The following is an 18,108-nucleotide window of genomic DNA, read 5'->3' on the forward strand; positions in this document are numbered from 1 at the left end:
TAAAATTGTTATTTAAAGGGAAGTAAACTAAAATAAGGAGTTACTTGATATATCCACGTTGATTACGTACACTACGATTTTCGATTACTGAAAAATAGTCGAAATATATGCATAAAACGTTCGAAATTTTAAGTCGTAGTGTACTTATATCAAGTAGCTCTTTATTTTAGTTTACTTCACTTTAAATAACAATTTTATTGAAAATAAATATTGAATAGCCACAAAAAAAAGTCCAAAAATGCTTCATATCCCACTTTTATATAGATAATAGTCCAAATAGATCGAAATTCGGGTTCCAAGAGTAGAGGAACCACGTGAATACATCGAAAATTTCTTTATTTTAGTTGATCTCACTCTTGTCAGCGATAAATAATGAAAAACCGCACCAAAAACCTCAAAAAAGCGAAAAACAAACCAAATAAAGGGATAAAATTTCGTCGACTTGGGGGGGACTTCCACTAAAGTCGCTCCAACCCTTTGCAGTGAAACTTATCCAAGGATGCTTTTGCATGCTACGGTACTACAGAGGCTAGGCTCTCTCACCATACATACCATGTCTCGGACTTGTGTCACTGCAACCGCTCAAGTACTTCGGAAAATCACCTATTTTTGATCTAAAGTCATTAATAACACCGTCAGGTGAACATGGATGTGGTGGTAAGTATTCTCAAACTTGGTGTCTCTTCAAGACCTTCAAACGTAGCTAAAAAAGATTTTTCCCGAAATTGTTTCACTCGAGTAATTGCAAAAAAAACGATTTTGGGCCCCTTACTTCACTACCTCGATCGTCGACAACAAAATAAATTTCATCAAACGTAGTACTACGTTTAACTCGCATCAGTTCAACGAATCGAATGAGCTATAACTCAATAAAATCCGTGACACCTTGTCCCAAAATGTCTGATTTTGTTCGATGTTTTGGCGATATCACTCTTAAATCAATTTGTTTCGGTGCGAATGTACTTTCAATCTTTCTCCTCATTTTGTTGTATTTCGGTGTAAAAGTTACCCGTTTCGTCCCGTCTTGAAATAGGCTATTGTCATCTGTTGACAACCCCTTTTTGAAAGGAATTTATATCAAAAGAAAATGAGTTTAAGAAGAGGAAAGAAAAAAACTTTTCAAAACGTTTTGTATTCATGTACTGGTAAGAAACTGGTGAATAGTGATTTGCTGCTTCAATCTGCTTAAAAGATTAGTTACCGATTCATCTACAACTTTTGAATACAATTTAGAAAAAAAAATGTATGGCGCAGAGTTCTAAGTACTTTCTTCCCTAAGCTCTCCATAAAGGTAAAACAGAGTCTCGGTGCAATGACCCTAATATTTTGAACAACAAAGAATGTACGATTATACGAATTGACCCTTCAAGAACAGTGAACATCACAAATTATAAAGAGATCTTATACGGTTGATAATAACTTGTACCTTGAGGAGTGCGTGCCTTGATATACATATTTCACTTCTTCAGAACAGTAAAAACAAGGCATCAGAACAGTCGGAGCGTTTGCTGCGACTTAGCCCCGTACGACCCGTAATCCTATTTCGTCCGCAGCCGTAATACGCCTGGAACCCTAATACGTCTACAAGCCTCTAATGCGTCTGTTACCAAAATGCTAGTCAAGTTGGGTATGATCAAATTTACTGAAAGTGTTCATTTTTAAAATTGCGCATAGCGCAATTACGAAAGCCCGTACAAAGTACTTCTCAACTTAAACATAAACATAAAAAAAAAGTTTACGACATTATTTTAGAAACCCAAAATTGTCGATACCAATCGGGGAAAAAAAGAATTTTGAAAAAAGGTTGTGATTTACTCAAGCTAGAGGGGTCACAGGCGGACGGACGTATGAACCCCAATGCTTGCCCTTACTGTCTGCTTCCAATTCAACGTGTTACAAACGGCATATTAATCTTATAAGCCCCCAGTACTTCGTACGGGGCTAAATAACAAAAATTTAACCATTTTCCGCGTGTGGAGTCTTTTGCATGGTTTATCGAACCGTCCTTAATTTAAAAGTCAAATTTATTCAATAGTAAAGCATTTTTTCCTGTTTTTGTTTTGTTACATGATTTTTTTTCAGCTCTGTCCCTGGCTTCAAGTGAGAATTGGTTTGCCAACGTTATTTCGGTAAAAGTTTTTTTCCCTTCTTCCGAACATAATGTAATTTTACCGAATTTTACTTTCTTTGCGATTGTTCCCACACCCGGGCTGTGAAATAAATAAATGTGTAGTATGTGCGGATTACGATTCAAATGCTTTTTTTTTCTTCTTCCATTTCTATGGAAGAGTGTTCCGTAAATGGATTTTCGTAACCATCAAATAATGAGATAAGGTTTGGTCTCCCAAATTCCCAATCCAATGATAAATTTTTAGTCTTATACGTATACTAGAGACTAAATGCTTTTCGAATACAAAAACTGTTCGTGGTGAAATCGTTTCGCACAGTTTTGGTGTAATTAGTGAGTTCCATTTAGTGTTAATATTTAAACTAATTGTTTCATCCATCAAATCTTCTTTCTGTTTTTATAATATAAACGGAAGAACTTCAAAACGTCGTTAAAGTATTCTCACTCCTATCAATTTAACAAGAAATCCAATGTTGGCTGCGTGACCGTGAATGTTTCAGAATATTGTCGACGAGTTATTTATTAATCACGATAAATATGTGGATACGCTTTGATGTGATTGAATATAAATGGTCCTTTGATAAAATTGATTAGAAGCTGCTCATAGACATTGTTTAAGCACGTACACTTCTTCACTTCTTCTTCTTCTTTCATTTTGAAAAGCATACAATATTCCAAGTCTTGACCATATAGTCCACAAGTATATTTTGACACTGAACTAGTATTTTTGATTTATATTATGCATCGAAATTTTGCATAATTAATTTTTAATTCAGTAAAGTATCGTGAAAAATTAAGAAAATAAGCGAAGTCAGAAACTTTATTTGGCAAATGACCCTTCTCCATCGGGTTGTACATGTTATGAACACAAAATCAGTTTTATAAAAAAAACTAAAAACATTTTTTGTTATACTCTAGAATGATTTTTTTTCTCATAATAATGCTCTAAATCGAAATAAAATCGTTGTTTGGAACTCAATCGTGTGCCTCTATAGCGGAATGGCTATAGTCGCTGCTTTGTGTTCAAACACATTTTGGTGTCGGGGGCAAGATTTTTATTTATAAAAATTTAGCCTTCGCTGAATGTAATAGGTTCTTTAGCGTGCGAAAAAAAAAGTTCATATTGCACTGTGTCCGGGAATACAGTGAATATCTTCAAAACGACATTAAATGGATGCATGGAAAGATGATGATTATGGACCGGATTTGCGAAAAACGATTTTATTTGCATCCAATTATCAAATGAAATTATTAGTGAAATGCAGTAAGCACGGGTCGTGTTAAACAACTTCATTTCTGTCAGTCTTATCGTAAATTTTATTTCGCCTGTAAAAACATTAATCCGTTTGACCCAAATACTTAGTTCCTCGTATAAAATAATAATCCGATATTCATCTTACTAATTTCGGGGTTAATTGTAGGATATAATATGAGTATTGTATGAAATGGTAAATTATAACAAAACCATAATCCAAAACAAAGTAAACCTACTGACGACACGTAAACATTACTCTGTTATTAGACTCTTTCCCATTACGTATGGTATGGTATGGTATGGTAAGTATGGTAAGCTACATCATTCCTTATATACTTACGTAAATGGGTCGGAATGCTTTATAAATAATAAATAAAGAAATGATCATAACGGTGGGCAAAATATAGAATTTTGAATATTATTATGTTACAATCGAAACGGTTTTACATAATTCTGTAAATGAATCGTGAATGTATGTGAAACTAGAAGAGTCAAGAACACTCTTATGCAATATGCAATGAGACATTAATAACGTTCAGCTTTGGACGGAATAACGGAATACGCTGTGTTTTTTCGGCTGATTATACACCAACAACATAAAATGTTTAGAAATTTATGGAACTCAGCGAGTTAGGTTTGTTAGTATATTTAATGATTAGAGTTAATGCTATAGAGCATACAAAAGAAGGGTTGGCTTTATTAAATTTTATCCCCGATCATTGCATATATGTACTTGATGTATGTATATAATGGATCAGTATATTACATGATGCATAATTAAAGGACATAATATAATTAAGGCCATACATAAAAAGTTAGCCATAATTGTGCCATAATTGTGGAGTGTGTGGGGGATACAGGATATAATACCAATAAAATAATGCACAAAAGTGTTAGATTCGTTTCCATTGAAATGGTTTAATGGCATAGATTTGCATTTAATTATGTTGAGCGTGATTTCCACCATGATTTATATCAAAAGCATTTGATTCCAACAGTTTTCATAGCCCCCGAGACTCGGTCGGATAATTTGTTCTCAAATATAATTGGAGACGATGGAATAAAATTTCTGGCTTGCGGTATAATTTTAACGTAATTGAAGAACATTACACTTAAAAAAAATTATTTTCTATAAAAAAAATGTTCGTAACACACAAGCTTTTTGCCAAATTTAGTGGGACGTAATTGGGCAAAAACATTGACCAACAAATGATCAATGCACTTTTATGTGAGTGCACTAGGGCACTATAGTAACAATTCTACAGAATCTCTAAAATTTCTGGATTGTTTTGAAATTTCTAGAAATATGTTTTGTAAAATTTTTAAGAATTTTTCGAAATTTCAGAATTTTTGTAGAATTTTCCCAATTGAAAATAGGTTTTGGTGACTATGTAACAGATGAGAACTGTGAGTTTCACTCTACCAAACTACTAAATAAGCGTATCGCTGTAAAGCTGAGGCCCTCCACATTCATAATAAGTAATAATTTAATCAAACAATTGCATTAGTGAGGTCACAGCACTCATCAAAGTTCACCGAGGTTACATCGACTTTGAGAAATTTTCCGGAAGTCATATTTTCGGCCGTTTATCATAAAATTTTATGAAGGTAATACTTGCCCCAGGAGTACTCGACATCAGCTTTCGAACGAACCCATACACGCCCGTGTCCTCCCCACCTTACGTAAATGAAATCTGGACTACAAAACCCCATTTTTCGACTTTTCGCCACTTACAACCAGCCAGGTTTGGAAGATCAAAAATATCTCAGATTTGGCTTTGAGGCCTAGGCACCAAGGCTTACTAGGCATATATAAAAAAAAGTCCCGGAATAAATAGTGCCGATTTCGGTCAGTCGAAATTCAAAAGAATCCCTCTGTACGAACGAGGTTCCATTTCGTATTTTGACAAGGGGAATACTGCCTTCCCCTTTGGGTGAGGCTATAACGTCCTAACTAATCAAAATAAAAAGTTTGACCCACAGACGTAATCTACTATTTTCATGGATTCAAATATAATCAATTTAAGTAAGTATTTCATTACTTAAATTAATTACACGATGTGGACATTGAGTGTGTACGACAGAGACATTTATTCGTAATAGTAATAAGTTCTGATTATATTTAACTCAACAATATTTATCGATGTATAAATACAACCCGTTGTGTGTTACACACGCTAAGATACGGTCAAACGAGCCATGTTTCGAATTCTATTCATCGAAAAGAGCCTCTAGAGAGCAACCTGAACAACATCACATAAAACTTTTATACACCTTACGCTTGTACACCTAAAAGGCAACGAAAAAAAAGTTAAGGAATCGACCGACATTCCACTCTCGTGGTAACCTGATTCATATAAAATTAACAATTGCATTACAAACCTTGCTATTGTATTCAAATATTTATGGTAAATAAATAATTTAAAATATTTGTGAATTTTAATTGTCAAAAAACAGACTCGATCATTTTATTTTGCTTTAATTTGACAAAAAATATTTTATATATTTGCCACGAATAAATTGGGAATTTATTTCTTACAACCATTTATATATTTGTAGCAAATAATTGTTGATTTTTTTCCGTGCAGGTAAAATCTCAATGTGACTGTAAATAACGCGTAAAGACCTATAATGCGTCTGCGTATGAGAACGGATTGGACCTACAGATTGTAGTTTAAAAATAGAGTACAGAGGGAAGAAAATAAGAACTTTTAACAATAGCGAAGTGAATCACTATTTGAATTTACTTTCTTATTCCAGAGGTGAAAAGAAAGAAGTTCGGAGAAGGAAATATCTATTATCACATACGTGCGGTGTTCGGATGTCAAAATTACTCACCTAGAAGTTTAATTCAAAAATTACACTTCAGATCTATGCTGTTGTCTCGTTTTCGCTTATGTGATAAAATAGAGTACAAACTTGTCACTATCAGTCTCGGCAAGCCTTCCTTCGTGACAAGTGTGTAATATATATTATCTCCCCTGTCAAAACAAGAGGGGAGAAAATATTAAATATTATGCACGTATGACAAAGCGGTCGAGGCTTGCCGAGACGGCTTGTCATACGTGCATATTCATTTTTATCGCATAAGCGAAAACGAGACAACAAGATATGCGAATGACACTTTGACAATTTACAGAAGTATAATGTTTGTTTATATATCCTAGGTGAATAATTTTTTCGGGGAATCACACCGCGTATGCGATAAAAATATTTTACACCAAACTGTCATCAGACTAAGCGTCAACAAAACGTCATTGTCCCATGACCCTTTGAGTGGAGAAAATAAGATTAATCACAACACACGTATGAAAATTCACAATGACTTTGTGTCAGTGTCAATCTAAAAGAAAAATCACAGTATCACAGACAATAAATACGATATCGATATGTACTTAGCAAAATTGTATACACGAACGCAGTACAGTACACTGTCTGAAAGTATTTGTTAATAGTGTTTGTCGGCAATTTTGTTTGTTAGAAAACTTTTATGTTGGTCATTGTCGAACGGCAATATTGACAACAAACATGCGCTCTGTTACTGTTTACTGATGTACCTGATACCAGTTTACACTAATTTAATGGCATTTTTAATGTCGTATGCAGTGGCAGACATTTGAAAAATCTTCATTTTGAATTTTCTATAAAATTGTTTAATTACGGCTGCACTATTACAACCGATTGTATATTTTATACAAAATGTATGTCTACCCGATATTGGTTCAAGGTTGAAACGTACATTTAGTTTTTGTGTTTTGCTATAATTTTCTCGGATATTTTGTCTGGAACACGGTTGATTGTTCCAATGGTGTTCTGTCTAAAATTACTCCATGGTAATTATAACATGGAGTATCGCATGTTCAACGTACATTTATTTACAAATGTTTAAAAACACATTTCATTGAGTAGCTGTGTGCTTAATGTACTTAGCAGTATTTCGTGTATACCAATGATTTTATGGAAAGTACTATAATTACAATGGGCTCATTCAAAATTGATGAAATGACGGCTGGTATATGAAGTATGTGTTGACCAAGTTGCGGGCTTTAAGTAAAATAGAGAAATTTTTTAAATTTGGTAATCCTCTATAATCGCCGTACGATGTGGTGTGAATCCGTCATACATTCAGTAACAGAACGTACATTAAGTCCGTTGTTGGTGCTATCCGCAGGTGCATGCAAAATGTCTATTTATAAGGAACCTGCGAATAGTCTAAGCAATATTCGAAGGCACGATGAAAATACAAAAAAAGTAGTCGCGGTGCGTTCGGTTTGTCGCGCAGACGATTTTTATTAACGTTACGGCGTTAGCACCAAATAAACGAGATGAAAATCACCTGAAATAAGCGGTTATCATTTCGACGTTTTCCTAGAGCTCGTTACCGAAAATACCACCACAACAAGTACCGAACCGAACCGTGATGTGAATCGGTGTTCGAACCGTCCGAATTAAAGTCGCATTTGCTTCTAGTTATACAATTAAATTAATTAAAATCTGATTTGTTTTTTTTTAAATCCTTGGAACAAGCCAAACAATTCCTACGATCTAGAATTTTGATTAACTTCCGCAAAGCTAGTCAAATAAATCGACAAACATTTTAAATGCAAATTTACGAGATTTCTGGGATACAATTGGAAATTCCGCGTCGTAGAAGTTATTCTGTTCGTTTCGAAGATTTTTCCAAAAATTAAATCACATTATAATTAATCTAATTAAAGGAGTAGAAGCGTTTAACGCGTATTTTCTAGCAGACCAGCCGGTAATCGGTCAAAATTTACGCGGTTACGCCAATGTCTGTATGGAAAATTAAACTTGATAACAAAAAAATTGCCAGTATTATTCCCTGCTGAAGCACCAACACAATCGGCATCATTTGAAAATCCGTTTTCCATCAAGTGGTTTGCATCATTTGAAGCAAGTGCACTTCAATGTGAAATTTCATTTTAATTGTCAACATTTAGTGAACGTAGTTTTTTTTTTCTGACACAAGGGCCTGGACTAAATTGTCTGACCGAGGTAAATGAAATAGAGATAATGTTTTCTTATAATATTCATGTAAACAAAGTTTAAAATAGCAGCAGATAAGTGTCAAGTCAACATAATGCGTCAATTTGTTGTTCTAGCAGTAAGAAAACTTTAATCTGTTTTTTGTTTTTCGTTTCACTTATCTCGCCTTCAATATGTTGACGATATAAAGTGTTCCAGTTCAGGCAAAATGTAACATTTGCCAAGATAAAAGAAATTTCCCTCAGCCATAACAAAAAGGTTATGGGGTCAGATTAAACGTTCATCATAATTTAATGCGTGGTAACGTTACTCACAAACACAACAACATAAGAACTTTTCTTCCCGTTCGCTAATGCCTTCTAAAATTTCGCTTAAATTTTGAATTTGACTCATGTTCCACACAAGGTGCATCAACAAGACACTTTTTTCTCATACGTGTTGGTAGTGTAAACTGAAGGAAGTACTTATTTGTTTACCGAGGAAAGAAAATAGGAAATTCCAACAAGAGCGAATTCTAATTTTCTATTTTCTTCCAGAGGTGAACTCAACATCTTTCATATATGCGAAGTGTTATTAACCGCTTTTCACCACGAAACAGAAACATCAATTTGTTACACAATTTTCTAAGACATTTTCTCATGGCCTTCTCAGTGAAGAAAATAAAGTTATTCACACCGCACACATGTTATGGCATTTTTGTAAGAACAAAGTGAGAACTTAGATGATAAATTTTCAATGATGAAGAGAGAAAGTGCTGAGAAAGTAGAGATTTTCTCGCCCTAATTGTTATCAGACAAAATGTTATTTTGTTAAGGAAATTTGAGTCGATAAAATACGGTTATTCACACCACATACGTGAAAATATAAATGGTACACTGTATTCGTTGCACTCATCTCAAACGAAAAAGAAATAAAAAAGTCAAAATCTAAGAATACAATTTGGTAAAATCTATGGTTATTTTCAGCTGCTTAACTCCCGATTTTCTACCGTCAAACATTTGGAACATTATTATCGAAAACTCAATAAAATATTAAAAATGAAAATTGTTCATAAAAGTTTGCATTCGATCATCGCGCGAAAAGTGTTGAAAGCTCGACGAAAAATTTGAATAAATCCGGTGAATGTGAATCCGAACTTGAGATGGATTTGGCTTTAACGGTCTGTAAAATATCGAACATTACAATGACATTAACAGTACATTACTAACCACATGAGATAAATGATAGCAATGGTATTCAATCAGAGACGAAACCGAGGTCGTTAAACACAAAAGATCTACCATTTCAATTAATTGTAAGATGTTTTAACATATATACTGCTTGTGACAATGCAGATGCACTTACCGTACACAAGCATGTAAAGTATAACACGTACCTTCAGAAATATTTGCTTACTCATTCTGGGGATTATATTATATCCCTCTCCTTCGGCTCTGGATATAACTTCCCCCTTGTGAGTAAGCAAATTTTATTGCACGTACGTAACATACTATTACTCAAAAACTTCAGATTTAGTTTCGTCGCAGTGAAGTAAGGTACAATTTATCTGATGATTTTCAGCAACAGATTTCATTTTTAGGAATCGTTTATGAAACCAGTCAAAAAAAGTCTTGTTGTCCATAGACCCCGAATAGCCACTTTTCAGACTATGGTGACGAAAAATCCAAAACCAAAACCTTACATCAAAAGAAAATTGTAAGCTATTTTTGTCCTGTTTTTGGTTATTTCTACTGTATACAGTCCACGCTATCATAATAAAATGAAAAAAGTTTGGAAAAAGTGAAAAACTTGACTTTGGTATGAGATCAAAGATCAAACATTCAAAAACATTGCTGAAAATTTAATTTTCACTAATAGTGAATAAATTGTTGTGATGGCTCATTTCAACGGTATTTGGATAAGAAATGCTAATCAAGAAAGATTTTGAAAATATTTTTGATTTTGCTTGGAGCAAAGTACTGCTTTTGATATTCAAAACCAATCACAATCTAAATAAACTGTCACAACGAAATATCGACTAATTTTCGAATATAATTTTGAAGTTTCCAATCAGCTCTGAAAATCAACCATCTATAACGTTGGTCACATATACCAAAGTCAAGCTTTTACGTTTTCCAGACCTTTTTCGTGTTATTATGAAAGCGTGGACTATATAGAGTTCAAATTACAAAAATCTGGCTGAACATATCTCGAACCTTTTTTTGTGAAGGTGGGAGTAATCCTCCTGATTGATAATTTTCTGTTTTCGATTTTTCGCAGCCTGAAGTTGTTCCAGACCATAGCCTGAAAAGTGGTTTTTCGGGGTCTATAATCGCTAGAATTTCTTTTGTGAACCGGTCTTTTTCGTGCTCCGCTGAACCTCCAATGTGCGAGGCATAATATATTTTGAGCGATATGCTTGCTGAATAAATTACTTTCCAGCTTTCGATAAAGCTCGAAGGAATTCTTTTAATAAAAGTTCGTTACGAAAATAATCAGTACCACCTGCTTCACTGTCAACATAATAAATTTTACACAAAAATACAATAACCGACCCAGCAAGTGTGGTATCGGGGCATGTACAAAAAAAAGAGAACTATGTTCATCGGAAAGGACAGCAGATGTGTTTAGCTTTTAAAATTGTTATGTCCCCTGTTTTCACATTTAAAATGTGTAATTTACTTTTTTCCGATGATAGATTATGATGTATTGCAGCACATTATACTACAGAGGATTTAGTTAGTCATTTTTTATGTTGTTACTCAGTTTTAATTCTTTTTTTTTCTTTTCTTTTTCATAATCGAATAAATAACTTGTGAAAATAAAATTGCAAAAAATGCTTACCTGCACTTTATGCCAGTGTCCGTCATGTAAGTCCCTTCCGACCGTAATGATATTTGCACCACCCCCTAAATTATATCTTAATCGAACGGCACCTTCGACCAACTTAATTTCGAAAAAGTCAAACGTACCCCCATCGTCCGTATACAACACTAAGCCATTTGGTTGGTCGGTTTTAAATTCAAACTCTAGCGAACCATTCAATCCCGTGTACCATTTGCGAAATTGGGCAAATGATGTTTGTGAACCGTCTAGCGACAATGCATCACTGTTGGGCAGCCACGACAGAATTAGACTAAGCGTAATTAAAAATATCGAAATCGATTTGTATCCGCGATTGTTTAGCGACTCAGCAAAAAAGGATTTTGTTGGTCGGTGACATATCATTTTGGATGGTATGTCGTCGTTGTCTTGATGGTAGTAGTGATGATGATGATCAACCGCCATCTTGGCTTTTTTTTGTATAAGGTTTATTATATGATTTTCATTATATTTACGTCTCCTAAATTTCAGCCACTATAATATCGGACACACAACTTTACAACGAACACTCGATTACTGAATGATATTCAACAATTTTTCGTAATTTTTTTTTGTTGCTATTTATTTACTGCACACTGTAATCCTAGGAATAATTTTTCTAATCGAAAATGATTTTTTTTATTGATATTTTCTTTAACCTTAAGAGTCGGGTATCCGTTTCGTCTCAACACAAAAAATTTTCACGAACAAAAATTCACCTCATATTCGAATACATTTTACACGTTCAGACACGAAACCAATTACTCAATACAATTTATGTTTTGTTATGTTAAACGATGCCATTAATTACATAAGACTTAGACCTCTTATTTAGGTATTATTTCACTGGATATGCAGTGTACTTTCTAATTAAACAACACATAAGTACTGTGAAAACGAATGCGGAAAATCGCCTTTAAACCAGCACTGCATCGGTTACAAAACTCAACTGCACTCCTTTGATAATGCGGAGAGGTCGTTATGCTGTCGAATGAAGAACAGTATGGCCATGGAAGTAAAAAAGCTTAAAGCGCTTGCGTTTCACATAGGGTGATGTCGCATATTTCACGAAAATTGTGTACGGAGATAGATTGTCAGCTTTTTATGCGACCAAATCGTTGCATTGTTTCGGAACGGAGGCGAAAATCTATGTGATCGAAAAAACGGACATATTTGTTTCCCCTTTTGAAGCACCCATTATCTCGTAGTATAAGCTTGTACACAGTCAATAGATTTTGTAGTGAAAATTTCAGCAACTTCGTGTTAGCGCGCATACCATCATCGATCCACACAAAAATTTTCGTTTTGAAAATTTGTAAGTGAGAAACGTGCGTTGGAAATGATTGTAGTAGTAGCACAAATTGTTCGAAAGATGAAAAAAAACCATGTGAGTTTAGGATAGCCAACTGTACGAATATGGAAAAGCTCGATGACGTATTGAAAGCACGTTGAATGCATGCATAAACTGTTCCTAAACAGACTGCTTTTAGTCACAATAGAGTGTGCCAATTAGTACAGTTTTTAGAACAGTCAGTCTGGGGGTTACAAAACAAACGAACTTCATTCATAAAACATTAACATTTTGCAAGAACTATTCTTCACTATACCCATTAGGGCGTATCGAATTTTGCAAATTTTAAGGACCGCGATAGCCTGTGTGCGGAAAACGTAGATCATCGAAAACTGTGTCCGGGCATGTGGTTGATGAATCCGATGGAGCCATGGAAGAAGTCCCCCCGGGCGGCTTTAAGTTTCCGATGGTCATAAATCGGAAAGTTGAGAGTATTTTTGAAAACAATGTTCTAGCGGGATGTAGAGCTTTGAAAACTCTACAAATCTACCGAAGAAACCTATGGTCCAAAAGGTGCCATTGCCAAGATTGCCTAACATCGAAAATGTGACCTTTTGGTTTTTGACTTATATTTCCTGAGAGACAAATGATTTTTTTTAGTCTGTGGTATGAGGTGGTAGAGGAGGTCGAGCACTTCCAGTACACTAGGCATGTCCCGATCCATTATACACTTGAAATCACTTTTTTAACCTTTTTAATTGGAATTTTTAAGAGTGGCCACGTCGCCCACGAAGCAAGTGCAGACACTGCAACCGGTGCTGTTGAGTCGAGGACACCTTGGCCAGTAAGTATGCATAATACTCCACGACAGTAGCTGAACTTTTTCACAAAATATCTGTGATTTCGATGTGGCACACTTTGTACTACAAAATCTGAATAAATTGAATTTATGAGAAAAACGAGAAATAATCGATTTAATTAGTTATTTCACCCACGAATAGTAGTAAGAAGTCGATTTCGTTGCAAATACACAGATTATACATATTTTTCGATATATTTACGAAAAATTGAAGTTCGTAGTATAGTTTTTCAATTCATGTGCCACATCGAAATAACAAATATTTTGTGAAAGAGTTCAGCTACTGTCATGGAATATTATGCATACTTACTGGCCAAGGTGTCCTCGACTCACCAGTACCGGTTGCAGTGTCTGCACTTGCTTCGTGGGCGACGTGGCCACTCTTAAAAATTCCATTCACAAATGTTATAAAAGTGATTTCAAGAGTATATCCGATCGGGACATGCCTAGTGTACTGGTAGTGCTCGACCTCCTCTACCATATCATACCACAGGCTAAACAAAATCATTTGTCTCTCAGGAAATATAAGTCAAAAACCAAAAGGTCACATTTTCGATGTTAGGCAATCCTGGCAGTGACACCTTTTGGACCATCGGTTTCTTCGGTAGTTTTGTAGAGTTTTCAAAGCTCTACATTCCGCTAGAACATTGTTTTCAAAAATACTATCAACTTTCCGAATTATGACCTTCGGAAACTTAAAGTCGCCCGGGGGGACTTCTTCCATGGCTCCATTGGATCCATCAACCACATGCCCGGACACAGTTTTCGATAATATACGTTTTCCGCACACAGGCTATCGCGGTCCTTAAAATTTGCAAAATTCGATACGCCCTATTACCCATCCACATTTGCAAACAAAGTTTATTAACTATGGATATCGAATCAATATAAAATTTGAATTTGTGAACAAATTTGCTAAAACCAACAGCTACAAAGAACTGACGGTACATATTAGAGGGCATCATTATTTATGTCTTAATATTTTTAGTGTCGTTCCCACTTAAAATTCTTAACCTTTGAAAATACCTGTTTCCACAATATATGGTAGTGTTAGCCTCAAGAAACATCAAAAATATCTGACTTCTAAATGTTAATAACAAGGTACAATGCAATAGAGTTGCGATAAACATTTCTAGTCAAGGTCTTACTAGCACATTCACCATTCAAAAATGGAAACATCTACAGGCCTAGCTAACGAACCGCTTTCAATGAATTTTTTTTCCCGTACTGGTATCATTTATTCCCTTGACTGTAAGTCAGGGTCTTATTCCGGAAAATACCCTAGAATGTTTGTCCCGAAGATTGTGTGATATGTTATGAAAAACGGAATTGTTTGTCCCAATATTTTGCTTGTAAACACGATAACTTGAGTAATTATCAACCAATTACCAATTTTATTTTTTTAAACGATGCAGAATTAAATTCCTAATGTTAAGTGGGCTATGTGGGATTAAGTATCTGGACGTTATTCCAGAAAAACAGTATTTTCCACTGTTGGAAATTCAATCAATCGAAAAAGATTACTTTGATGGAATTTGATTTCGTCTGTTAGTTATATCCAGCTATCACGCATGGTAGTCAGCTATAACGTAGATTGTTGGCTATAGTCAGGGATTGTCAGGTGAAAGTCAGCTATCACGCATGATAGTTTTCTGTAACGGTGATAGCTATCACGGGCAAAAGTAGCAGATTTCACGTCATGACATAAAATATTTATAAAATTTTATGAAAGACCATTTTCTGAATCGTTATTCAAATGTATGGAATGACACTAAAAAACAATCAAACAGTAAACTTTAACCCACGAGTGTGAAGTTTACCCGTCGTGCTATTTTATTCATGATTGAAGGTTTTGTGAATGTAGTAAGTACCGGGGGCTTCCTTTTTGTACACGTCTACTATTTTAGATAGTATCAAAGTGAAAGAGACCTCGTTCCACATTCGCATCTTTTACTTTTGATTAGCGTTAGCAATAAGACTATGAAACTGAATGATAGACAACTTATACGAGTGGGAAGTTTGCGGGCGGAGCGAGGGCCGTAATTCACACGAGTTCTTGTCTATTTATGATTTATTGTTGATTAAAAATCTGGCCGCAAATTCACAAGAAAATAGAGAACAGAAAAAGTACTTTTCCAAAGAATTTGTACTCAAGCGAAGGTTTTTGTATTAGTTATTTGTGATGTTTCGGAAGTTTAACAACGGAAAATAAAATGAAATTGATTAAAAATATATTGAAAAAATTGTCAGTCAAGAGACCTGACCCGCCCAAAAGGTGGGGCCTAGTAACTTGGTGACATAAATAACTATTAGATAGGGGGCCAATTAAAAAAACGGCTCAAATTAGAGACGTTATAACTCGATGCTACGTTAAGCTTGTTGAATTATTTTGAATAACAAATTATGTTGAACTTGATGTACAAGGTTGTGTAATCGCTAACTAGCGCTAAAATTGGAAAATATTAGCGTTACTGACTGCTTTCGTTAATGGGAAATGGCGGCCACTAGTCGCATAGTCTTCGCTAATTACACAATTCATTTTATTTTTAGCCCTACAAAATTAAAACACTTGAAATTATTTATTAACACCGATCGCTATTGAGACTTTAGGTTACATGGGTTCAGAAACAAAGAAATTTGTTGATAAATTAGGTTCTTTGATGAAGAGAGTAACTGGTGAAGTTAAATCAAAGGAATTTATTTTACAACGAATTTCGATCGCGATACAACGTGGAAACGCAGCTTGCATTTTGGGTACATTGGGCAAGAATAAGACAGATGACTTTTATTTATTGTAAGTTTATTTTTTGAAAGAAAAGATCGATTTTTTACTGGCTGCGTCATTATTGTGAGCAGTCCTTTTTCGCTCAATAAACTTATTCGTTGTTAAAAACAAGCGAGGGCCAATTTCAAGCAATTTCAAGAAACTTCCTACTAAACATAGTACGATCGATGAAGTGATTAAGGCTAATCACATTGCAACCGTAACGTTTTTGGCTCAAAACCCTCAATTGCTCGTGCTGAATGCTGACAAAGGGAATGTTACTGTGCTGATGCAGAAATTGGACTATGAAAATAAAATGATGACACTGCTTAGTGATTCAACAACTTACGTACCACTGGATCATGACCCAACCGCATCAATTCAAGACAAAGTCAACAAACTTTTTACACGTTGGCAAGAACAATCGTATATTACTGAAGGCCAAGGCAAATGGTACAGACGATACAATTCAGTATGCTCCAGGATGTATGGGTTGATTAAGATACACAAAACTGGTCATCCAATCAGACCAATTGTGGCAAGCATTGGTTCGCCCACGTACAATTTATCCAAGATGTTCTCTAATATTTTGAAAAATGTGGTTGGAAAATCGCACAGGTCAATTAAAAATGGGACGGAATTGGTGAAGAAAATTCGACGAATTAGACTACCACCCAATTATGTGTTGATATCGTTGGATGTAGTCTCCTTATTCACGAAGATTCCGAAAGATTTGGTTGTATCAGCCGTTAACAAGAGATGGACAAAAATCAAGAAATTCACCAATCTACCAAAAGATGAATTCATCGTTGGATTAACAATGGTACTTGATGAATGCTGCTTTCAATTTGATGGGAAATTCTATCGTCAAGTGTTTGGTTCTCCAATGGGATCACCTGCCAGCCCAGTTTTCGCAGATTTAGTCATGGAGATTTTAGAAGATGATGTTATTCGAAAGCTGAAATTCAAATTAACTTTCTACTGGCGGTTTGTTGATGACATCATAACAGCTGTTCCGGCAGACAAAGTTAATGAGACTAAAGCTGAATTTAACAGATATAATGAACACATCCAATTCACCGTTGAAGAAGAACAGGATTGTAGAATATCCTTCTTAGAAGTGTTATGCATACGTGATGGCCGCAGCATTAAAACTGATTGGTATCATAAAGACACATGGTCTGGGCGGTATCTTAATTTCAAGTCGCACTTACCTTCGTCCTACAAACGCAACACCGTTACACTTTTGACGCAAAAGATTTTCCTCCTTTCCGAACCTGAATTTCACAACAAAAATTTGGATTTGTTAAGAGAAACCCTCAGAAAAAATCTTTACCCAATTGGATTAGTTGAGAGTTTAATGAAAGTGACCAAAGAAAAGTTTGACAAGAATGAAAAAGCGCTACCGAAAGAAAAACTTCCTATAGTTGCAGTACCTTATGTTAAAGGGTTGTTTGAAAAGCTGAAGAACATATGCAAGAATGACGTTATGCTGATTGGTAAAGGAGACAACACCCTAAAGAAGTCAGTTTTCAGTAAATTGAAAGATCCGACACCGAAGATGAAACAGTCACATGTTGTCTATTCGATTCCATGTAGTTGTGGATGTAAATATGTTGGCCAGACTTTACAGTATTTGAAGTCTAGAACTGGTCAGCATAAATATAACATAGGCATCAGTAACAATGAACATAGCGCATTATGTGATCATGCAAGATCTACTGGTCACACGCCGCTATGGGAAGATGTTAAAATTGTCTATCGAGAAAGTAATCAAAAGAAGAGAGACATTCTAGAAATGATTGCGATAAAAAAGACACCGAATTGTCTCAAACAAACAGACTGATTGCATATTCTTGCCGTCGTCGTACAGTAACATTATCTGAAATTCTGGTGAATTTGCACTGTGTGCTGTTGCTTTGTTACACGAATTGTGTGTTTTTTACGATTAGTTAGATACACT

At 35.0% G+C, this 18,108-nt stretch overlaps 1 protein-coding gene across 1 annotated transcript in view; it reads right to left on the reverse strand.

Moving 5' to 3' along the window:
- Positions 1 to 12,197, reverse strand: part of LOC119069868 (neurexin-3a-like) — a 57,053-nt gene extending 44,856 nt beyond the window's left edge. Inside the window, exon 1 of the mRNA XM_037174038.1 lies at positions 11,214 to 12,197. Coding sequence (XP_037029933.1) covers positions 11,214 to 11,657 — 444 coding nt within the window. The 5' untranslated portion in view covers positions 11,658 to 12,197. The remainder of the gene's footprint in view (positions 1 to 11,213) is intronic.
- Between the last annotated feature and the right edge of the window lie 5,911 nt (positions 12,198 to 18,108).

This window comes from Bradysia coprophila (genome assembly GCF_014529535.1).
Source record: "Bradysia coprophila strain Holo2 chromosome X unlocalized genomic scaffold, BU_Bcop_v1 contig_399, whole genome shotgun sequence".
Taxonomy (NCBI): domain Eukaryota; kingdom Metazoa; phylum Arthropoda; class Insecta; order Diptera; family Sciaridae; genus Bradysia; species Bradysia coprophila.